The following is a 25,821-nucleotide window of genomic DNA, read 5'->3' as shown; positions in this document are numbered from 1 at the left end:
ACCAAGTTTCATGAATGATCCTTGAGAATATGGCCACTAGAGGTCACAAAGTTTTTCTATTTTTAGAATCTACTGACCTAGTTTTGATCCCACATGACCCAGTTTCGAACTTGACCTAGATATCATCAAGGTGAACATTCTGACCAATATCATGAAGATCTCATGAAAAATATGGCCTCTAGAGAGTCACAAGGTTTTCTATTTTAGATCACTGACCTGTTTTTAACCCACGTGACCCAGTTCGAACTTGACCTAGATATCATCAAGATGAACATTCTGACAATTTTCATGAAGATGCATGAGAAATATGGCCTCTAGAGAGGTCACAAGGTTTTTCTATTTTAGACCTAATGACATAGTTTTTGACCCTACGTGACCAGTTTGAACTTGACCTAGATATCATCAAGGTAAACATTCTGACCAGTATTCATGAAGATCTCAAAAAAATATGGCCTCAAGAGAGTCAAAGGTTATTTCTATTTTAGACTACTGCCTATGTTTTGACCCCACGTGACCCAGTTTCGAACTGACCTAGATATCATCAAGGTGAACATCTGACCAATTTACATGAAGATCTTATGAAATATATGCTCTAGAGAGTCACAAGGTTTCTATTTTTAACCTACTGACCTAGTTTTTTGATGCACGTGACCCAGTTTCGAACTTGACCTAGATATCATCAAGATGAACATTCTGACCACTTTCAAAAGATCCATGAAAAATGTGACTCTAAGAGGTCACAAGCAAAGTTTACGACGGACGCACGACGCACGACGGACGACGGACACCCAGCGCGATCACAAAAGCTCACCTTGTCACTTTGTGACAGGTGAGCTAAAAAGAGGGCCATACAAACAAAATTGAGTTATGGAACCTGGGCACTGCCTGTCAGGTAAGCAAGTGGTTGAAGTTTCAATCCATTTCCATTAATGTTTATAGACATAAAAGCTTCCATAAAAAAGACTTAACCAGAATTTTCCAAGTCAAAAAAGAAGTGTAACTTTGTAAAAAATGAAAAATGAATATATAAAACATACTTATGCACTGCATGTCCAATTATCACAGCAATTATTTGTGCGAAGTTTCAATCCATTCCAAACATGGGTAACTGAGATACAAGCTTATATAAAAAACTGACCTGGAAATTGCTAAGTAAAAAAATGGGCATAATGTTGTAAAACTGGGAGACAGAATTATGGACCCAGTGCATATACACCAAGTCAGATCTTCAGAGTGAACAATTCAGTGCGTGAAGTTTCAATATATTCCCACTAGTTGTTACTGAGAAACAAACTTCATAAAAAAACTAGAATTAGACACAGATGCTGACAAATGGGTGAGCTCTACATATTCTTTGAACAATGGAGATAAAAACTGTTTAACAAATCATCTTTGACCTCTAACTTTGACCTTAATCTTTGCATTAGGGGCCTAGATCTTGATGAAGATCCATCAAGTGCTTCACGAAAAGTTTTTTAAGTTATTTCAATTTTTAGGTCTAGGAGCCCAACAAAGTGAAGAGAGGACCTTATAATGATGCTATCAAACAAGTTTGATGGAGATTTATTCAAGTGGTTTATGTGAAGACATTGTTTAAAAGTATTTCTATACCAGCACTAGCAACTTTTTGAACATACCGGTATTTAGGCAATGTGATAGACCAAGTTTACTAAAGATCCATCAAGTGTTTATGCCAGGAAGCTGTTAAAAGATATTTCTATTTTTAGCTAAGGGGCCATGAGTTCATTTTGAACAAATGTTAGGGAGGAACTTAAAATAATGCTACAGACCAAGTTTGATAAAGATCTATCAAAGGAAGCGGAGTAGGGGGCCAGACATTGTTTAAAAGCTTTTCTACCTTAGCTCCAACAGCCACTTAACAGGTCAAGTGCCCCCATTTTTTTACTTTTTGAAGAAGACCTTATAATAATGAGTGGTTTATGAGGTCATTTGAACAAAATGAAGCTTGGACTTTATACTTAAGCTACAGACCAAGTTTGATAAAGATTTATAAACCAGTTCATGAGAAGTTGTATACAGGTTATTATTAGTGCTACCTGCTCCTAAAAAGGACAAAGTGTCCCTTTTGGAACAAATCTACGAGGCGATTTTATATAATGTTGCATGAACAGCCTTGATTTGAAAAATCTCAAAGGGGGACACCCAAATAACGTTCCTGTGAAGTTTGGTGGAAATTGGTTCAGCCATTTAGGAGGAGATGTTCTTCAAAGAAATGGTGATACTAACATCCAAAAATCCTAAAAGCTGATCAGTTGTCCTCAGGTGAGCTAAAAACTGATACTGGACCAAAAAAGATGCCAGGATCACGACATGTATTAACTAGAGATCCTTAACAGAAAACTTGGTGAAGGTCAGTAATAAAATCTGTAAGAAGTGATTTCACACACATTTTAATCTGACACTTAATACCCGATGAAAGCCAACTCGGTACATACCTTCAATAAAACTACATATTACTCTAAAAATTTATTTTCAAACAAAAAAACTACACATCTTGGCATCAATTATTACACAGTTACATATGATTATTGACAATCATATATATAGCAGTTCCAATCAGTAAGCATTGTACTGTTCTGAATGTTGAGTGCCTCGTTTTGCCATCTCTTCACTGAACGTTGCATTTAGAAAATCTTCAAACGGCACACCCGTCATCAAACTCTTCACTGCACCAATAGTAAACTTTACACTGAAAATGAACAAAAACCTTTTTTTTCATGTTGGGGTATGTAATATGAGGAGAATGCAAAACAAGAGGTCTTAGAGGGCCTAAGTCACTCTACTAAAGAGGACCTTAATCTTCTGACTGAGTCTGGTGAACATGCATTAAGCAGATCATTTGAAGATATTTAAAGGTTTTTCTATTCTTACTGTGATGGCCTAAAAACACCTAACCATTACAGCAAAACTGAGTGTCTGGTCCATAAACATCCTAAGAAGTTGTTTGAAAAATCTTTCAGCTTTGGCAACATCTACCTAAAGTCAAGCAGAGACTTGTGCAGAAAATTCAGAAAAGTCCATGACTCCAACCAATAAAAAGTTCAGCAAAGATCTTTCAAGCATTTTTGGAAAAGCTGTTTAAAGATTTTTCTATTTCTAGCTATAAGAAGTGGAACCATCTTAACAAAATGGAAAGAGGTAAAAGCAAAGATGCTTTAGAACAACAAAACAAGTCTGTTGAAGATCCCTTGAGAGTTTCATTAGAATAAATCATTTCGAGGTGCTTTCTCTATTTTCAGCTTTGGTGGCCTAAAACTGGAGTATATGAAACCACTTAAACAAAACTAAGAAATGACCAAACGAAGATGCTTCAGAACAAATTTCATGAAGATCCATCTAGTACTTTATAAGAGGGACTTGTTTAAAAGGGTTTTTCCTTATGCATCTCTGGTGGATCTACTTTTGAATACATTTGAGAGAGGATCATACAAGGATACTACAAACCAAATTTGGTGAAGATCTATCTTCGTCATCATGAAAAGAAGTCCTTTAAAACTTTTTTTTTCTAATTTTACCTCTAGTGGCCACTGAATAAGGCCAAACAGAACCATCTGAAATAAAACTAAAAGCACCAACTACGGGTGCCATCGCTCATCTGCAAGTGCTGGTCAGTATGTAAGAAAGGTGTTACTGTGAAATCATTAATATTCAGGGGGACTAATTTTTATGGATTTTGTGGTTGAGTCAATCCACGGAATTTAATCTCGACTATTCTAAGTGCTTGATAGTATAATATAAGCTATGAGTAAAACTTTAACATTACAATAAGCATATTCTAAGTTGAAAAGGGGCCATAATTCAGTCAAAATGCTTGATAGAGTTGCCTCCTCCTTTTTACAGACTGTGGTCATGATGGTAAACAAGTATGCAAAATATGAAAGCAATATCTCTATGGACTTTGAAAATATTTTGGGTGGTATGCAAACTTTAACATTACAATAAGCATATTCTAAGTCAAAAAGGGGTCATAATTCAGTCAAACAAGTATGCAAAATATCCAAGCAATACCTCAATGGACTTTGAAAATATTTGGGGTGGTATGCAAACTTTAACATTTGTGTGACGCTCACGCTAACGCTAACGCTCACGCCGGGGCAAGTAGGATAGCTCCCCTATTCTTGGAATAGTCAAGCTAAAAAGAAGTCATTTAAAGGTATTTCTATTTTAAACTCTAGTGGACCCTACATGGGGCCAAGCATCCCCATTTGAACAAAATTAGCAAGAGACCTTATGATGATGCTATACACCAAGTTTAATGAAAATTTATCCATTGGTTCAAACAAAGCAGTTGTTAAAAGGTATTTCTATTTTTAGCTTAAGTGGTCCCTAAAACAGGTTAAGTGCTCCCACTTGAACAAGTGTGGTAGAGGGCCTTACAACAATGCTCCAGATCAGGTTTGAGGAATATCCATCTAGGTATAGTTCCCTTAAGGGTGCCAAGTGCTCCAAATTGAACACAGTTGGTACAGGACCTTATAATGATGGTACAGGCCAAGTTTGATGAAGATCAATCCTGCAGTTAGAAGAAGTAGTTAAAAGCTATTTCTATTTCTAGCTCTAGTTGCCGCTAAAAGGGACCAAGCACCCCCATTTAAACAAATTTTGGAGAGGAATTATAATGGTAATTCAGACCATGTTTGATGAAGAACATCAAGCGGTTCATGAGAAGAAGTCATTAAAAGGTTTTTCTACTTTTAGCTCTGGTGGCCCCAAAAAGGAGCCAAGGTGAACAATTTGAACAAATTTGATACAAGTCCATGCCAGGATGCTACTGACCAAGTTTGATGTAATTCTGACCAGTGGTTTTGGAGGAGTAAAAATGTTGAGACAGGATGATGGATGACAGACCCCGGAGCATCCACCTATACAAATAGCTCATCCTAAACAAAGTTCAGGGGCTTTGGTCGTGTCTTACATATTGTCTCCATATGGGTAGCATTTGTGCAAAGTAATATTAATATCTCTTGATGACTGACAGAGTTAGCAACCACACACCAAAGAGACCATGTATATCTTTGACCTCTGTGTATGACCCTGACCTCTGTGATATAGGGCTTTGTCTTATGTCCTACAAACAGCCTCATTATATCAAGAAATATCAAAATCTCTTAATGGATGATAGTGTAAGGATCCTCACATCAAACAGACCCTGTAAACCTTAAATCTCTAAGTGTGGCCATGATCTTTGACCTTGTGCATGATAAATGGTTTTGCCAAGCAGGCCTAATATGACAAGGCAACCTGAAAGACAGTTAAATCCCATGCCACTGTTATGGATAGTGAAAAGGTAAACCTTTTACCTTGAGCTATGACCTTGACCTTGAACTGATATGGCTAACTCATGAATTCTGCAAATCGTCTTGATAATGTGTTCATTTGACCCAAGTTTCATGAAAAGCATTCAAGGGGTTTAAGAGATACAGAGCTCAAACTTTTGACCTTGAGTTGTGACCTTGACCTTGAGCTGACATGGCTGACTCATGAGGTCTTGATGAGGCGATAATTTGACCCAAGTTTGATGAAAATCCTTCAAGGAGTTTAGGAGATACAAAGTGGACACAAAATGGAAGGCTCAAACCTTTGACCCTAAGTTGTGACCTTGACCTTAAGTCAGTATGGCTGACTCATAAATTCTGCAGGTCACTTTGATGAGGTGATAATTTGACCAAAGTTTTATAAAATTCCTTCAAGGGCTTTAGGAGATATAGAGTGGACACAAAATGGAAGGCTAAAACCTTTGACCTTGAGCCGGCATGGCTGACTCATGAGTTCTGCACATTGTCTTGGATAGGTGATAATTTGACCCATGTTTCATATGAATCCTTCAAGGGGATTAGGAGAAACAGAGCGGACACAAAATGGAAGGCTCAAACCTTTGACCCTGGGTTGTGACCTTGACCTTGAGCCAACATGGCTGACTCGTAAGTTCTGCACATTGCCTTGAAAGCTGATCATTTGACCCAAGTTTGATGAAAATCCTTCAAGGAGTTTAGGAGATACAAAGCGGACACAAAATGGAAGGCTCAAACCTTTTACCCTAGGTTGTGACCTTGACCTTGAGCCGGCATGTCTGACTCATGGGTTCTGCACATTGTCTTGATGAGGTGAGCAATTGACCCAAGTTTAATAAAATTCTTTCAAGGGGTTTAGGAGATATAGTGCGGACACATGGTAGGCTAATACCTTTGATCTTAACCTTGAGCCGACAAGGCTGACTCATGAGTTCTGCACACATCTTGATGAGGTGATCATTTGACCCAAGTTTCATGAAAATTCTTCAAGGGTTTAGGAAATATGGAGCGGACAAGAAAGTGTTATGGACAGACGGAAGGATGGAAGGAGACCATTCTTATAACCCCTCACCACTCTTGGCGGGGGATTAAAAATCCCTTGATGAATTGCTGCTTTATGGAACAGACATTAAACCAACCCTGTCAACAATTTAAGTATGTGACCTTGACCTTAGAGCTACCAGCCTGGGTCTTCCAGGTAACATGTTATTTTGTTATGCAAAACATTGTGCAAAGTTATTTTAAAATCCCTTGAATAAAATATATAAATGAAATTGATTTTCAACCATATACATGTATGTTTTTTTTAAGTTTTGAGTCTTACCAAATTTATAACACAACAGTAAAATAACACATATTATGCATGAAATAGGAGTAAGAAATGCAAAACTAATAGAAACAATAGATTTACTTATTCTCCTGGCAATGAGATGTGCATCAGTTTACACGTTAACAATGGAATCATCTGAATGCATTGCAATCTTTGATCTCTGTGACCTAGAGCTACAAGTCTGGGTCTTGTGTAGGGGACATTTGTGCCAACTTACATTAAAATCCCTTTACTTATGGCAGAGCTAAGGAACAGACAAGAAACATAAAGGAATGGATGGAATGAGGGATGAAAGGCTGGACAGACACACCCTATTTCTATATTCCCATTTTTTTCTTTGATAAGGGTGGAGGACAAAAAGACATTATTGATGCATCAATGTGAACTTTATCTAGAAGCTGGAATACATTAGTCGTAGCAGTTTTCTTCTTTTCATCTTATGCTAACAATGGTGAAGACATTGTTGATACCTGAAATTATCATAAGTCAATAACGATGCCCATGAGCATTCACAACCTAAGTACCAACATAACTTGTCAAAACTTCTGTAATGTAACCTTATGTTATGACCTTGTGTCTAAGTGGTAGATTTCTCACCTTTGCAATATATGCAAAATTCTCCAATATGGTCATATTCTGTCCCTTATGTTTTCTTAGCATATTCTCAGAAAGGGTCATTAACAAAACTTCAACATTTTGTCACATTAAAGCAAAATGATTGCATAGGTAAGTCTACATCTTTTCTTTATAATAAATAGCAAGCCTGTAAATTAACTGACTAATACCTCCTGGTCAACATGCTGTACTTGTATGAAATGAAATTTGACCATTTCTGTACGTAGGACATTCGTTGTTCTTCTTCTGTTCTCTCTTTATCACTGATATATTGAGCAAACAGATGATGATTGGGGCCAACCTCCACCTCTCGTTTGATCCTCACAGCTTCTTCATCTTCAAAATAAACATAACATAAATTAACCCTTATCATTCTGGACTGGACTGATTCTGCCTTTGTGACCAGTGTAGATCTTGACCAGCTTGCCCATCCATGCAGTCTGATCATGATCTGCACTGTTTGCCATAGCAAGACTATATTTGCCATTCAGTCAGTATCTTTTTGGTAAGCACCTCTTTTAACAGTTAATGCTACTGTCCAGTTTGAAAGATGGACAAGTTCATTATAGAAATTAAGCAGTGTAAGGGTTAATAACCATAATACAGAGAGAAATTTCTGTTCGATTCACTTTCTTCCTATCAATGATTTTCACTTACATTTCAAACATCTTTTTTATCAAATGACAAGCGAAAGTTTTTTAAAATAAAACAACTTATCTTCATATCATTTCGTAACTGAAATAATTAGTCCACTTAATCATGAAGTGGTACAAAATTAATGGGAATGTATACTCAAAGAACATGAGTGCAGATAATACTACTAGCCGATATCAAGGGAGGGTGGGGAGCGTAAAGTGTTTCCCTCCATACATGTTACACACATGATAGTTTATACTGTTTGACTGTGTTTTGTTAAGAATAGAAAACAACACTGAACATGATGTAAGTATTGTAAACAATTAATGCCTATAAAACCTTGCACTCCAAGTTAACCTTTACCCTGCTAAATTTCTAAAATGGACTGGTCCATCATTCAATTTGGACAGTACCACTTATGATTCAAAGGGGTGTTCACTGAAAATTTACTGACTGAATAGTAAACTGTGCAGACCATGATCAGTCTGCTCAGTCTGCACTGGTTGGAAAGGCAGAATCACTTGCTGCCAGCAGGCTAAAGCTTTAAAAGGCCATTTTTAGCATTTTAATGCAATGTTTAAAGGCTGTGCATGTTCAATTGTTTTCTAAAACAATTTGGAATTAAAAATAATGATCTACTTTTCATACCCTTTTCCTATCTATCTTTTTGTTAGAAATGATCTGCTGAGATTGATCTGACCGCCTTTATCATCACAGACAATTACACTCAAAACTATTATACATACTACATGTATAATTGAGCCGCACCATGAGAAAACCAACATCGTGCATTTGCGACCAGCATAGATCCAGATAAGCCTGCCCATTTGCGCAGTCTGGTCTGGATCCATGCTGTTCGCTTTCAAAGACTACGGTATTGCAATTAAGGTTTAGGAGTATATCACCAAAACACAGAAATGTTTGATAAATGAACAACATCGTTACCAATATTTTACCTGACCAGTACATGTTCTGCCGTACTGTCCCGTACTTAAAATATTCTGAAAAAGTTGTCCCCCTTTGAAAATGAATGCCATTTGTAAAGAAATAAAAATAAACAATTGCTGAAAACTGTGTTCCACCTAATTATGTGAAATTTCAACACTCGCACGCTATTGCAAATGCATCAAAACAAACATGTGTAACAGTTCTTTGAAAATGTTGAGTTTTTAAAGGCGCTTGACTGTCCACAAGTGGGGCCCCTTTAGGCAGTCCTTTTCCGGAGTTCAATGTTTATATCAGTATACTGACACTTGTTTTGTAGTTTTTGTAATAATAGCGTGTATATTACTCTACAAAACAAGTGTCAGTATACTGATATAAACATTGAATTCCGGAAAAAGACTGCCTAAAGCGGCCACACTTCCAGACAGTCAAACACCTTTAAAAATTCACCATTTTCAAGGAACTGTTACACACGTTCGTTTTGATGTATTTGCGATAGCGTGCCAGTGTTGAAATTTCACATAAATAGGTGGAACACAGTTTTCAGCAATTGTTTTTTCTTATTTCATTACAAATGGCATTCATTTTCAAAGGGGGACAACTTCTTCAGAATATTTTAAGTACGGGACAGTATGGCAGAACATGTAATGGTCAGGCAAAATATTTGTAACGATGTTGTTCGTTTATAAAATATTTCTGTGTTTTGATGATATACTCATAAACCTTAAAGAAACCATTAGCGAACAGCATGGATCCTGATCTGCGCAGTCTAGTCTGGATTCATGCTGGTCGCAAATGCACTATGTTGGTCTCTCATGGTGCGGCTCAATTATCATTTTCATGCATGGTGGATTGTTTTTCATGGATTTCATGCTGCGCCAATCCCTTTCAAATAGGTATAACTGCAGAAACTTACATAACAATAACATATACAGTAGCTGACTATATAAGGGAAGTAGGTATTTAAGTGTTAAAAATTGTTTTAAAGTTGAGTTTTAGTGAGTCTTCTATATTTTTATCATGAGCCTACTGCCAGCTAAAGAACATGTACTTTTTGTATATTTAGTATAAGCGATGCAGTGGTATCCAAACTGTTAATTCTATTTAACTGGAGAGCCAAGATATAATAAGTATTGACTGATGAAGAAAAATAGATTGTTATATTCCAAAGACCATATTTGGGCACAAGAACTTTGTATTCACTAGCAAACTTCCTTTCACTTTTTGCAATGTGCTCATGCAGCAGAGATAATGAGCTTATTGTTTTGTAAACACTAAAGTCGAATCAAGTCGGGTTAGCGAAAATAACACTGAGAACGTAACACAAGAGTAGCAAAATTGGGCCTAAATCATACTCTACAAATTTTTTAGTGAGTGAATAAGAACATGACAACATGGCATAGTCAAAAGCTTTGAACATTACAAAGGCCACTGATGTAGTCTATTTATTTGTTTTGTTTTTGTTGGGTTTAACGTCACACAATTATAGGACATATGGCAACTTTCTAGCTTTAATGGTGGAGGAAGACCCCAGGTGCCCCTCCGTGCATTATTTCATCATGAGCGGGCACCTGGGTAGAACCACCGACCTTCAGTAAGCCAGCTGGATGACTTCCTCACATGAAGAATTCAACGCCCCGAGTGAGGCTCGAAACCCACATCAATGAGGGGCAAGTGATTTAAAGTCAGCGACCTTAACCACTCAGCCACGGAGGCTCCCTATGTAGTCTATTTAAGTTTGATTCATCATAAAATAATTAAAGGTATCAGAAAGACTAAGAATTTATTTGATATAATTTTTACAAAGTTTTGGGTATAATGCAAGTACTATTAAGCATTAGTTTAGGCCATTATTGCGACACCACATGAATTAAACATATCATGCCTGTTTAAACTCAACACTAGTGCAAGCAAAACAAATAAGCTAATGTTTGGCACTGTTTTCGAAGATCTGTCACCTGCAATTATTCAGTAATCAATGGATTTTCTGCTGACTGATTTCGTCTCTAATGTCACCATGTTTACAACATCATAACATTTTCCAGTCGCATGCACAAAAAGAGATACAATGGAAAGGTTGATAATTGACTTCAGTCTACAATGTGATGTAGGTTTCTAGTTCTCAGTATTTTTCTCATGGCTTCACAGCGCCTCAGACCACTATGCACTTAATGTTTAAATATACCCCTGACCCAAGCATCAGTTAATCTTCAAAAGACAATATAGCATTACACTAGAACTATCAATAAAAGAAGAAAATTAATATTCCTCAAATAATCTAAGGAAGTAATCCTAATCTAGTGTAAATGACTTTCATATTTTTTGCAATAGGCATCCAAAATGATATCAAGGAGCTGAATGGGAAATTTCTCAAAATCTGTGACAAAATTGAAGTAGAATATTCTAGTTCATTATCCTGTAATATCAGGTAGCAAAAAGATTCCCACATCAATATATTAACTCTCTTCTGCAGCAGTTAAGTCAAGATCAAAGTCTTATTCACATGCGTTTCTATGACAATTTCCATTTTTAAGTTTATCTCTCAGCTGGTACAGATCTTGTTCAACTAGTAAGATATGATTGCAACCTGCCCGAAACTAGTTCAGTAGGTATACAAAGGGTGATAGAAATAATATAAAACAGAATAATTATAGGTTATTAGCTGTGTATTGGGCAAATATGCAGGAGTTCTGCAGCGGAAATATTGCACAACTTTAGTAGCGCATTATTCTTCCGTTAATAAGCGAGTGCATGATTATTTCCCGATGCAAAGATAATAACCTTTTCATTACATAGGTATCTACACGTATAAATGTAATGTAATTATTATAAATTTATTCAATAGCCTGAATATTTAGATTGACAATAAAGGGCTAAATAAAAGAATTTAATGCAATGACACTCATTAAATTACGTCACGCACCCGATATGAAATTCAAGTACCTGGTTGTAACTTTACTGGGAATAGAAATAGAATATGTAATTATGTTTTAATATTGCAGATGTGATCAAATATTCCAACATTTGTTGAAACTTTGACATTTTAAAATTTGTAGAAAGTCATTCATTCTTGTTTCTTCTCCTGTTTTAGAAATTTAGCTTTAATTTAATCTTCCATCAGGCAATAAATTAAGTGATAAATTAATATTTTTCATAAAATGAGAAGAATAAATCAAAAATGGAAATAGTTGCTTTCATACAATTTCATAATTGACGTATACAATAATTACCTCCTTCAAATATAGAATTTAGAGTCTACTCAAAACAATAGCACTTCTACGACAATCAGAAATACAAGTAAGGTTTGGAAACAAAGTGTAATGTCCACTGGCGCCAGATCAGAAAGAAATGCCTCTGTACATGTTATACCCTACCCCTAGGTATTCTATAAGAACCATGGTCGTGAACGGGAAAATATACTAACCCATTTCAATCGCGTATTTCATATCTAAAACACGCAGTTCAGTAAATGTGTACTATTGATATTAAACAAGTGTAATTTATCTTCCGTTGTGTACCGGTCACATTTCTTCAATAGTTCTTATCTTAGAAAAACAACGTGTAGTTTACAGTTTTTCACAGTACACAAAAAATTGCTTGAACTTCCCTGGTGAAGTTCCGTCTAGATTATAGACACACTCTGATTGGCTGATGTGAAAATGTATGTCAGTCGTCATTTTACTACACATGTACGCTAAAATGTTTATATGCAGCATAAATGTGCAAAATGAATTAAATAAACACAGAATAGATGTATAACTAAGTATGATTTCAAATTCAAAACCATATACAAGATGAATTTCATTCATCATTTCGAGTCTTATCGTAAAACTGTGAATATATTGCAATCTGTTTTTTGTTTGTTTACATTTCGCTTAACATGTGCACACTGTCGTGACCTCTAGACCAGATGTTCATTAGGGAAGTTCACGCAAGTTTTTTCTGTAACGTTGACTAAAGCATAAAATATACGGAGCATCTCTGCAATATGGAATATTGAGACAAGGTGACTGGTGCACGATTGAAGATAAATTATCGCTTGTTTAATATCAGTAGTACACATTTACTGACCTGCGTGTTTTAGGTATGAAATACGCGATTGAAATGGGTTAGTATATTTTCCCGTTCATGACCATGGTTCTTATAGAATACTTAGGGATAGGGTGTAACACGTACGGAGGCATTTTCTTTCTGATCTGGTGCCAGTGGTAATGTCAGAGTTGGTGTATTTTCTAGCTTAAAACCTCAAAGTTTGATTTAGATCCATCAAGCAGTTCAATTCAATATATGGCCACTAAAAGGGGCTGAGTGTCAAAATTGGGAGAGAACCTTAAAAGACTGCTGTTGACCAAGTTTGAAAAAGATACATCATGTGGTTCATGAAAAGCTGGTAACAACCTTTACACAACTGTTCTATTGTTCTCTGTGGGTTAATAACCAAAATGAATACCTACATACCATACCTGCGCACGTGCATATGTTTCATACCATACCTGGGCTCGTGCACAGGTATCATACTATACCTGAGCACGTGAAAAAAATGTTAGATGAGTTCGAATTGTAATGTTTATTTTATCCCATGTTATTGACCTGACGCTCATGAATATTCCGTATATTTTTCTGTAAATTAATTATCTGTGTCTGAAGCTAAATAGCGATATGAATATTGCATATTTTCACAATGTCACATGTGCAAATAGCTATGCGAAAAAAATGTTTAGCTGTTAAACTGTATTTTTTGTTTCAGTCCATACGTACGGACCATCATCCCAAATTTTATTGGTAGAAATATTGTCATACTTATCCAATCAAACCCTATGGTCTATAAACGTTATGGAAAATGTTGAATAAAACATTTAAACATATTGTAGATAAAAAGACAATGTATTAACACCAGCATTTTTAGAAAATGAATACTAGATCTACAAGAGAAAACAATCAAAATTCGTGAAATATGTTAGGCAAATATTGTAAGAATAAAAGTAACATCGATAATAACATTACATTGAATTTGAAAAAAATGGTCTGAGGTGATTTTGAACGCGTGCTATCGTGCGTGTCAGTCAGACAGCTACCACTATGCCACTGTACCATTTGTTATTTATATTGGTTGTTTTAGGGTACAAATATTTCGTTAAAGTAATTCCCACTATCATTTTTTTCTGACTGGGGGGAGGAAAGACGTATGAATAAATAAATTAATTAATTAACAAATAAAAACTAAAAAATTAAAATGACGTTGTGTAAGTCAGTTACTTACCTCTTAGATCGGTGTTCATGAATTGAAAATACCCACGCTCGTGCGCTAGCACCTCGAGCGCTATGCGCTCTCGGTGTCACGATTCGCACGAGCGCGGGTATTTTCAATTCATGAACACCTCCTACTCAGTTAGTAACCTACACATACTAACCACTCACCCTGAACCTTCAGTTCAGGTGAGCTAGAAAGGAAGATGGTACACTGTACTCTGTAACATGCTTTAGGTAGCCAAACATGACATATGTCAATCATCAAAATTGCAAACACAAATGAAGGCGAGAAATAAGTATCAAGTGTTTTACGTTTTTTGTCTATTACTGGATCTGAACCTTACTTTAAAAAGATGCACCACAAAAACTGTACTCTTTGGTATTTCCATGATGGTAATTATACATGAAAAAAAATACAAGTATCTACATGTAGTTACAAATTGACAGGCACATATATAAGACCAAGACAATGTGTTTAAAATCTAAACATATTATTAAATAAATGTAGCAGTATGCACATTTCTTGGTGTATTAAGGTGAGTTTAGACCACACTTTGTTTCTACAGTGTAACATAATTACTATTCTATGCTGAAAAGAGATTGACTGAATAAGTAGGTGAATTTGTGAACACACATTAATTCAGGGAGGGTCTAAATTGTCCACCTGTCATCTTGTAAAATAACTGTATTATACCAGTCTTATCAGAATGATTTGCACGAAGTTCATGTGGGCGGAAAAAGTAGGTCACTAGGTCATGGTGGGTCTTTAACTACTACAGACAAGTGCATAAGCACTTACAGCTATTTTTATAAATACATATTTCTAGTTCAAATATCTGTCTACAATACCATGCTTAATAGTTTCAGAATTACATGATGGTATTCCAATTACAGCAATATTTCTTAGAAAGCCTGCACCTCTATTTAGACTTGTAGAAAATATGACATGCAATTATATATGAGACAGTACCAGGGAAGTCTATTGATTGTAGATATACAATAGATGTGCTGTGTCAGCTAAAATAAAAAGCATTCCATTACAGGAGTGAGTCAGTCTGCTGGAAGCTGGTTATACTGCATAAGTATTTCAGTCGATAATGAATATTTGACTCATACATTCTTTAGATTTAATAGCAAATCATGTAACAATATCACTGAGATTGAAAATTCTAAAGGCAGTAGGAAATCCTTGCCACAGAGTATTAATAAATTTAATAATAATTATAAGGTAAAAGGGAACATTATTGTGATATCCTCTGCAAAGTGGGGCAATATACACCCAAAGTTCAAGAGTGGGTATATACTGTGACACTTGGCTTTGGAGACTGGTGCAACAGAAGTGATGGAATACTTAGTTGCAAGAAAAAAAAACATGATGGGGGCTGGGAAATGGGTTGGGGTAGGGGTAATGTGGATTGTTGCACTGCACTCCTTACAACATCTCATCACCACCCACCTATATTCCAAGTTTAAAGTCAATACCTTGAATAGTTTTAAAGTTGAAGTCCGGAAACAAATTACAGAGGACAGACTTGGCATTTCAACTCAATTTGGGACCTTGAACTCTGCACTACCTGTCAAGTTCATATGCTCTGCACATGGTCTCATCAACACCTACCAATATGTCAAGTTTGAAGTCAATACCTTGAATGGTCATTAAGTTATACTCTGGACACAAAATATGACAGACAAAAATCACTGACCCAGAATATACTGAACTGATTTGCATAAGAAAACTTGGCACTGATCATTCCTGTAAGAATTGGTGGAAATCTGCCTTATCATACATGAAAAGTGGCCAAAACATCATAAAATTTGATGAATCAAGGGCAATAACTCTACTGAAAAAACACTAAACAGGACATGCCCAAGACATGAACAACTAGGCTTGTCAATGATCACTTTTGTGGAGTTAGGTGTTATTCCGCCTAGTGATGTTGGAGCAGTTTTCGGTAAAGGTAAAATACAAAAATTCAAGGGCCACAACTCTATTAGAAATCACTGAACCGGAACATGCTGATAATATGCATAATATGCACTGATCACTGCTGTAAGGTTTGGTGAAATAAGTCCAATAATATGAAAGAAGTGGCTAAAACATCATAAAATGTGATGAATCAAGGGCCATAACTCTGCTGTGAATCGAAAAATGGAAAATGCCATTAAAATTTACAACTAGGCTTTGCAATGACCATTCTTAGAAAGTTTGGTGTAAATCTGCTCAGTGTTGTCAGAGGAGTTGTGTAGACAAACTGTGTGACAGACAGACACATCACACTAAATCAATATGTCTCCCCCAGTGGAAGACATAATGAGGGGATGATTGTTTGTCTACTCTGTCATTTTTTATTTTTTTTTATTAAAGTCAACTGATGAATTACAATCTCATATACAAAATTTTTGAATTCATGTGATAATTCACTGTGACTCCACATCAACAAATGTACCATTAACTAGGGGAGGTAAAATACATGTTATTAACTATTACATATTTAAGTTAACATATTTCTCTAACTGCCATGCCAACTGTTTTGAGGAAGTATCCTGATTCCTTACTGTATCAGTTTTCTCTTTCACCAGGATAACAGTCCCAACTGTATAGAAAATTATACATACTGGAAATCAGTCCCCTTGTGAGCAAACTTTCTTCCTAGTCCCAATCCATGACTCTAGTTAGGCCTGGTGGTCCTTCCACAGAGTCACAAGCAATGGCTATTTAAAGGTATTTGACTTTATAAAAAACTTCAACCAATGGCGACGCTGACGCCGACGCCAACACCGGGGCGAGTGCAATAGCTCTACTTTTCTTTGAAAAGTCGAGGTAAAAATGGGTAATTGAGGTACTTCAATCATTGAGACATGATTTCTAACACAATGATGATTTAATGACAAAAAGAAAAATATTTCGGAATAACAAATTATTCTTGTTTATCCTACCCTCATACAAGATATAGCACAAAATCGGCCTGCCTAATAAACTTTGCTTTATCTAGTCAGTGTCAAGATATCATTTTTCGGGAACTTTTGAAATCACATATTTTATAAAAAATTTGCATTGAAACCATCACCATTGTACTGGAAATGTCTGAACTTAAAAAATGAGTGGTCAAATCAAAGGTTTTTATCCTGAAACAAAAAAGTTATCACTATTTTTCACTTTTACAGCACTTCAACCAAAAATTTTGAAAACATTTTTTTTCCGAATTTTTTTATTGAAACTGTTATTATTGTATTGGAAATGTTCTAACTAAGAAAGTAAGTGGTAATATCAAAAGTTTTTATCCAGAAACAAAAAAGTTATTGCATTTTTTCAATTTTATCCACAAATTAATTGCACTTGAAAATGTCATATATTATGTCAAGTCTGCACGTTGTTGCTCTTTCCAACGGCTTTTCCCCAATTTTCTGAGCAGGTAGGATAAATAGAATATTAGATTACTGTCTGAAAAAATTTATATTTATTAGGCTCGTCTACGAAAAAGGCAGAGCCTCGCCTAATATATTTTCTTCAACTTGCCTAATAAATTTAAATTTATCAGACAGTAACGTAATTTTCTCTATGTAATTCTCTATATGTCATGTTATGAGCATGTGGCAGTACCTGAAGAAAGTCACCTACTGACCTATGTTTTGTTTCATTGTCTTGGATTTTACGCCGTCCTTCAACAGTATTTCAGTTATGTAAAGGCGAGCAGTTAACCTAACCAATGTTCCTGGATTTCAGTTATGTAAAGGCTGTTCTCCCAAAGTAACTGCCAACTTGCCCACATGAATCAGAGGTGGAGGACAAATGATTTCAGACACAATGTCTTCTATCAAATCATCACGGAGAACATGTGCCCTGCCCGAGGATCTAACCCGCGACTCCTAGATCCGTAGATCTGCGTTCTCTCTACTGAGCTATGCGGGCAGGTCTCCCACTGACCTATATTATCGAAATGTTTTCCTACAATGGTGACGTCACAGCTGAGCTTTATTATGTCATTGTTGGCATATTTCATTCACCGTCATGTAACGATACCGGATAAGAATTAATGGGGAACACACCACATCGGGCTAATTCTAAGTGTATTAGGGCATTATTACTTGTAGTTTTACTATAGCCTAACATCAAATTACAACACTTGAAAGTAAAAAATGTTTTGGGAGAGTTCTGTCTTTATCTATTCTCCTGTGCTTGCTCATTCATAAACATCCGGGATAGCTAGTGCGTTAGACAATTGGGTACGACTTTACAATATATATATATATATCTGTTTTTGCATAACGTGCTGATGAACGTTTTTATTTGCGAGATAAATGTATTACCTACAGCATATTAAAATCTTTTTTTCGTTTCTAATACTCTGGAGCTTACAATTTATGTATGGATGTGAATCACTAATGATTATTTTTGTTCCCAGACATGGCTGAGTTGGACGTAATATCAGACTGAAATGAAATGAAAGCGATACCTATGTCCAAGTTGGACTAACCTTCCCCCTACTATGAACCTCAAGTGCTCATACAGTGAAGTACCTCTCACTCCAGCAATGACAGGCTTATCACCCAGGCTCATGTAAGCAATTCATGTGGTAACTAGCCATATTCCTCAGATCACTTAAAATCCCAGATAACTTGAGCACTTTGCTCAACACCTTGTATCTTAACATTTAGCCTGCTGGCGGCAAGTGATTTCGCCTTTGCGACCAGTGCAGACCAAGATCAGCCTGCATGTGTGTGCATGGTCTGCACTGTTCGCTATTCAGTCAGTATATTTTCAGTGGACACCCCTTTGAATAATAAGTGGAAGTGCCAAAATTGAATGACAGACCTGTCCATTCTAGAAATTTAGCACGGTAAGGGTTAGAGTGATGAATGTTTTACAGTGTGTGTAAGTGAACAATTACACAGCCCAGCACAAAGATTCTGACACACAATATTCTTAATTCTAGAAATGTAGAACTTTTCTTAAAGCCTCCAAGTCAAACGTCCTAAACCCCATACAATATGTGGCGCATATATCTGATACTACAAATGTCTCTTGTTAACAAATGCCAAAAGCATGGAGTCAGTGAAATAATGAAGTATAACTAAACAAGTATCCGCTTGGCATATGTGTTCCCTAGAAACCTCACTCTCAAACAATCACAAAGAAGTATAACAAGAGCTGTCGGATGACAGCGCGCTCGACTATTTGAAGAATTGATTGAAGAATGGGGTCAAAATATTTCCATAGATTTTCAGACTAAACAAAAAAATGGATTAAACAAAAAATGTTCCTGTATTTGTGGATTTCGATTAGTCTTGCACTAAATGGCAATGTGTGACCATGATGGCAAATATGTTAAGTTATATGTTAGGCAAAACATGGACTTATATGAAAAATTTAACTTATCTCCAAGTCCAAAAGGGGCCATAATTCAGTCAAAATAGTTGACAGAGTTATGTACTCTTGCCTACAGATGGAAATCATGTTGATAAACTAGTGTTAAAAGTTTCAAAGCCACAGTTCAAATAGGTTTGACAAAACGCTGACTTGTAAGAAAAACTGAACAAATTTGAAAGTCCAAAAAGGGCCATAATTCAGTCAAATAGTTGTCAGAGTTATGTACTCTTGCCTAGAGAAGGAAATCATAATGATAAACAAGTGTTTAAAGTTTAAAAGACATATGTCAAATAGTCTTGACAAAACATGGACATATACAAAACAGAACCAGTTTCCAAGTTCAAAAAGGGCCATAATTCAGCCAAAAAAGAGGAGAGAGTTACGTACTCTTGCCGTTTGATAGAGACTATTAACTGAACAAGATTTAAAAAATTTCAAAGCCATATGTCAAACACTTTACACAAAATATAAACTGGTACGAAAAACTTAACCAAGATTTCTAAGTCAAAAGGGGCCATAATTCAGTCAAAATGCTTGATGGAGTTATGTACTCTTGCCTACAACTGGATATTGTGATGGTAAACAAGTGTTGAAAGTTTCAAAGCTTTATCTCAAAAGACTTTGTCAAAATGTGGACTGGTACGAAAAACTTAACCAAGATTTCTAAGTCAAAAAGGGGCCATAATTCAGTCAAAATGCTTGATGGAGTTATGTACTCTTGCCTACAACTGGACATGGTGATGGTAAACAAGTGTTGAAAGTTTCAAAGCTTTATCTCAAAAGACTTTGTCAAAATATGAACTGGTACGAAAAACTTAACCAAGATTTCTAAGTCAAAAGGGGCCATAATTCAGTCAAAATGCTTGACAGAGTTATGTACTCTTGCCTATAACTGGACATGGTGATGGTAAACAAGTGTTGAAAGTTTCAAAGCTTTATCTCAAAAGACTTTGTCAAAATATGAACTGGTACGAAAAACTTAACCAAGATTTCTAAGTCAAAAGGGGCCATAATTCAGTCAAAATGCTTGACAGAGTTATGTACTCTTGCCTATAACTGGACATGGTGATGGTAAACAAGTGTTGAAAGTTTCAAAGCTTTATCTCAAAAGACTTTGTCAAAATGTGGACTGGTACGAAAAACTTAACCAGGGTGTGACGCCGACGCCGACGCCGTGGTGAGTAGGATAGCTCTATTTATTCTTCGAATAGTCGAGCTAAAAAATTGTTTAAAGGATATTTTAAAAACATGCAAAAGATCCACAAAATGTATTTCACCTGGACCTTTGAAGGTTCCATTCATGATCTGTTCATACTTGGTGACAGTTTGTTTGAATTCTACATCTGTTGTGTTCACAAATATGTACATGTAACACGATGGTGTGTCAGACACAGTATGAATGTTGTGAAACTCGTGGGTAGGTAACTGAAAACATATCATATTGGAAACATTACACTTTATACTGTAAAATCATTAAATTTCGTGGGCATGAAATTTCGTGGTTTTGGTCAAAACAGCAATTTCGTGGGGATACGAATTCGTAGATAACAACTTTTAAACATAAAGTGAATTGGAATTTTACTTGTTCTTTGGGATTATGGGATTAAATTTCATGGATTGACCCAACCACGAAAATTAGTCCCCCACAAATATTAATAATTTCACAGTATGTGAGGTGGTTTATCATAATTGAAAAAGACTTAGTAAGAGTATTTCACACAGCCATATAGGGAAAACTAGCCCCCTCCCTTAGTTAAGAGAATGAAACAGAATGATTTGAAGGAATTTGGTAGAGGGTCATTTTTTTGACACAGGAATCTAAGGCAAAATACCAATAGAATAGCAGAAAAATACCCTTTTTTAGCAGGGGAGAGGGAGGGGGCTTTGGGAGTGAAGGAGATAATGTGGGCAAAAGGTGTGTGTGTGTGGGGGCAATGATGTGATACTGAGAGACAATATCAAGAAATACAAGTTAAAAAAAAGTTGTGGGGTAATGTGGGTGGGAATTTGTAGAAATTTGGTTGAGGAAAAATCTGTATAAAATTGTATTACAATCAAATTATTTTACAATCAGGCTAGCAGTTTCAGAAGAGAAGATTTTCAAAACTTAATCCAACACACTAGAGGACATGCTTTTAAACAAAAAGAATGATTTGTTGGAATTTGGTAGACAGCCACCAAAGGAACATTTCTGTCATTTTTTTTGAAGTCCAGCCATCAGTTTTAATAAGAAGATTTTCAAAGTTTTCCAAATTGCCACAATGAAAAAACTTGCCCCGACCCTTGATGACCATGTTTTTTAACGAAACAGAATGATTTAAAAGATTTTGGTTGCTGATCACTTAAAGAATACTGAAATTACTTTGATTTAAAAATTAGGCTAAGGTATTTGGTTTAAATATTTACTATCATATACCTGCATTTTGTTGCCCTCTTTCAGGCTGATATTTTTCTGCTGATCTACAAGTTCCACAAGAACCTCTCCTTTCAACACAGTGATACTCGTGTTTCCCAGTTCTTCCTGTACATAGTTCTCTAGATATAAACCTGGAAAATCAAGAAACTGGCAAGTCAACCAAACTTAAAGCTAGGACCTTTCCATGTTTTGAAAATATTTGACTTGACATCAGTATCCTTGACAGAGCTGACAGATATCCTGAATGCCAGATGAAGGTACAAAGTTCAAACTATAATTGACGGGTTAAAGTACAAACTACCACAGAAAAATCATAATGCTTTCTCCTTTTTTTTTTCACCATGAGAAGATTTAATACTTTTGTATTTGAAAAAAATAAGAATGAAAACAAATAAAAACATATCATATTGCTAGCATAGTGCCTGTCAATCTGTGATGATCCTTCCTGTCAAGTGTTGACTACCAACTGTCCATAAATAGAATTGTAAATGACACGCATTGTATTGATTGAATATATCAAAATAATACCTGGAAAATCAGCAACAAAAACAACATCAGTATCACTGTCACGTTCAAATATATCTTTTTCTATCTCCGATAGTTTCCCCCTCCAATCGGACAAGTCAACCAGTAAGGGTAAGATCCAGGGAGTCTGTGTGAATGGGTTCCATGGAGCTTCAAGCAGATTCACGCGTGGGTCTACAGATCTAAAACACAATTTTGCATGATTTTGTCTTTAAATTTGTGGATTAGAAATTTCGTAGTTTTGGTCAAAATAGTAATTTCATGGGGAAATGAATTATGAAATGCAAAAGAATTTTACCTGTCCATTTAGAATTAAAATTTTATAGACTGCACTGCTGCAGTCATAAAATTCATAAAAATTAGTGCCCAATGAATTGTAATGATTTCATTAAAATGCAGAATATTACTTAAAGAAATAAAAACATCATGCAACTTCAATAAAACATAGGTAATTAGTTCATCCATTAATCACATTACTCAATGAAATGTGAACAGTTTGATCTAAGAAAACTCAAATTATGTAAGCAACAAAAACAATCTAGGGACAAGATCTAAAAAGTCTTTAGGAGTATTCAAATTATATGCATTCCATTTTATGTCTGGTTATAGAATATGCAGAAATTTGGAATATGCAACACTTTTAAGAGCTGTTCACAAATGCATGGACAAGATCTGCATCCTGGTGTGAAATTTGTGTTTATGCAAAAGCAAATCTCTCAAGTAAACAATACATAGTCCCTGTTTCCTTGCACCTTGTGGAACCCATGTAAATGATATTGACACCATGACAAAAAATCTATCCATCACTAATGAATTTCTTCAGCCAACTGATCGGTGTAAATTTATTTATATCCAGAACCTTTTACTGTTTATGAACCAATTCTGAGACTACACAAAAATTGCACGTATACAAATCTTTAACTGCATGTACATGTTTCATCATGTGAAGGGGACATTCAAAATTGTTTAAAAACAAGACCAATGATAATGGTGTAAAAAATTAGTTGAGCCGTGACATGAGAAAACCAACATAACGGCTTTGCGACCAGCATGGATCCAGACCAGCCTGCGCATCCGCGCAGTCTGGTCAGGATCCATGCTGTTCGCTTTTAAAGCCTATTGGGATTGGAGAAACTGTTAGCGAACAGCATGGATCCTGACCAGACTGCGCGGATGCGCAGGCTGGTCTGGATCCATGCTGGTCGCAAACCCACTTTGTTGGTTTTCCCATGGCACGGCTCAGTTTACCTTTGTTGAAATCTATCATTTAAGGCTCTCCACACATCTACATGTAGTTCTATATCTGTGATATTATACGAAGCCAGACGTTTCTCCACACACCTAGCATACTGTTTGATCATATCAGGGTGTGAACTCCAGCGACCTCCTAGTACCCATGCCTAGGAAGACAAATAGTTACAAAGACTGATTTAAGATAGAGTAAAATTTGTTGTAATTATTTCTTCCTTATTTCCAATGACAAAGTATTCTAACAATATAGCATACTTTTATAAGCTGAAATATTAAGAATCACCTGCATAAAATAGGGAATAATTCAATAAAACAACAGTGCTACTTCTAGCACTTCATACCCTGGGTATGTCTGATGATGTATGAAGAAAAATTGTTTTATTTTAAGCACTTTCTTAACACCATTAGATTTTTTTGTGAAATACTCCCTAATATACAAAACCTAAATCAAAATTCCCTATATAAAACAGGTCCCCTGAATAAAATTTGTGCACAGTCTCAATCAATGAGCCATGTAGATGTAGTTAGACGAACCTGTGATACTGTCACCTCCACTGTTATGATGGAATAAATGCTCTATAATTAGTAAATCAGGCTGGAACAAGTTATTAATTACCTTTGGATTCAAGTACCCCTCCTCCCTGGTTTCTTTATCAACATATGTAATTTTGAGATGTTGCAGATTCCATGTGTGTACCATCATATCCCAGGAGTACCCATATAGACCCTGGGTCCAATGGTTATATCCCTGTTTATATAAATACAAAAACGATATCATAAACATACATTCTAACACAAATATATTTATTTTCCTACAAAACAAAGAAGACAGAAACTGTATGCTGTTATGCAATGAAATCACTGTTAAAATCATTATGTCTTAGTGTCAAACATCATAGCAGCGCAATGGACAAGTAACCACATAAAGTGGGCCAATATTTGATGGATGACGTCAAGAATGTAGAAAAGAATCCTTGATTTGGCGTTAGAATCAAAATAGTATTTCTCAAACAGTGATTTTCTCTTATATAAAACCATTGTTTGTTGTTCAGCTGTGCCTTCATGATATAATTCCTTTAAATATGAACTCAAAATTTTTTTTCCCAGAAAAAATCCCTCCTTGGAATATTTTATTTCTTAAATATAGATTTAGTTCCTTAGAGAATCTTGGTATTAAAACAGAACCGTCATAGAGATTTATGTAATATTTTTCAGAAACAATAAGTTAAACAAAAATATGGTATGTAACTTTTTCCTGCTAAGAGCACTTTACTACTGGCAAGGAAAAAGCATTTCAAGGCCACTTTGCTCTTACCACAGTCAGCAATTAAATCTTATCATATTTTTTACAAATGAATAAATCAATTTCTACCACTGTTTTGCTAACATGCACATTTTCTCTCTGTTGCAACAGGTCAATTTAGCATTTCATTTTCTGCAATGTTCTACCTTAGTTGAACACTACCCCTTCATTTTTCTAAAACTGGGCTGCCATGTAAATTTTCCCTTTACACATCACCCTGCCTTTACCTTTATACAGCAGGTGCTGACTGACTACTTTTTAAGTACATTTATAGCAGGAATTGTAAACTGGGTCAAGATTTTGGAAGATGTGATGATCATTGAAACAGTTCGAAGACAGTTTTTAAGCCTTAGTCAATCAATCTTGACTTTGTCACAGCTGGTGTTTCAAAGCATAAATCTTCTTCTCGTAAGAAATTGAGGCTTTTAAAGGCATAACCATGGCTTTGTTCGCTATATAATGAATATGGGTATGTCCACCTTGTCGCCAAAAAACCATTCCGAATGGTTTCTATAACTTATAGATACGATTTATAACATTCAAAAGGGATGATAAATTTATATCATTATTATGTCCCTTTATGTAAATTCATTCATTCCATTATGATAGGGAACAATGCCAGGATTATGCAAGTTTTTAACCTGTTTTAAGCAGGCCTTTATAATAATGGTGGTATCTAAGTCATTTATTAAAGATGGACTTTCACTTCACTCTCATTTTCCTGCCGGATATAGAGCAGTTTAAGCTACTGAGACTGCAGGCATTTGATTTCAATTCAAGAATCCTTTTAGGCTATATTCTGCCCAAGTCAAAATATCAGTTAATACGTCTGATTTATATTACACAAAGGTAGGGATTAACATTTATTTT

The 25,821-nt window shown here is 35.7% G+C and overlaps 1 protein-coding gene across 5 annotated transcripts in view; it reads right to left on the bottom strand.

Annotated features, from left to right (window-relative positions):
- Positions 1-2,474: 2,474 nt before the first annotated feature.
- LOC123562038 (vitamin K-dependent gamma-carboxylase-like) overlaps positions 2,475-25,821 on the bottom strand; it is a 134,825-nt gene continuing 111,478 nt past the window's right edge. For all 5 annotated transcript variants that reach the window (XM_053532996.1, XM_053533017.1, XM_053533006.1 and 2 more), the window contains 7 exons: positions 24,265-24,396; positions 23,646-23,797; positions 22,401-22,579; positions 21,873-22,003; positions 20,734-20,881; positions 7,428-7,593; positions 2,475-2,710 (listed from right to left, as the gene is read on the bottom strand). In XM_053532996.1, coding sequence (XP_053388971.1) covers positions 2,578-2,710; positions 7,428-7,593; positions 20,734-20,881; positions 21,873-22,003; positions 22,401-22,579; positions 23,646-23,797; positions 24,265-24,396 — 1,041 coding nt within the window. In that variant the 3' untranslated portion in view covers positions 2,475-2,577. The remainder of the gene's footprint in view (positions 2,711-7,427; positions 7,594-20,733; positions 20,882-21,872; positions 22,004-22,400; positions 22,580-23,645; positions 23,798-24,264; positions 24,397-25,821) is intronic.

Source organism: Mercenaria mercenaria, chromosome 2 (assembly GCF_021730395.1).
Source record: "Mercenaria mercenaria strain notata chromosome 2, MADL_Memer_1, whole genome shotgun sequence".
Classification (NCBI taxonomy): domain Eukaryota; kingdom Metazoa; phylum Mollusca; class Bivalvia; order Venerida; family Veneridae; genus Mercenaria; species Mercenaria mercenaria.
This window is presented reverse-complemented; position numbering and strand designations above follow the sequence as displayed.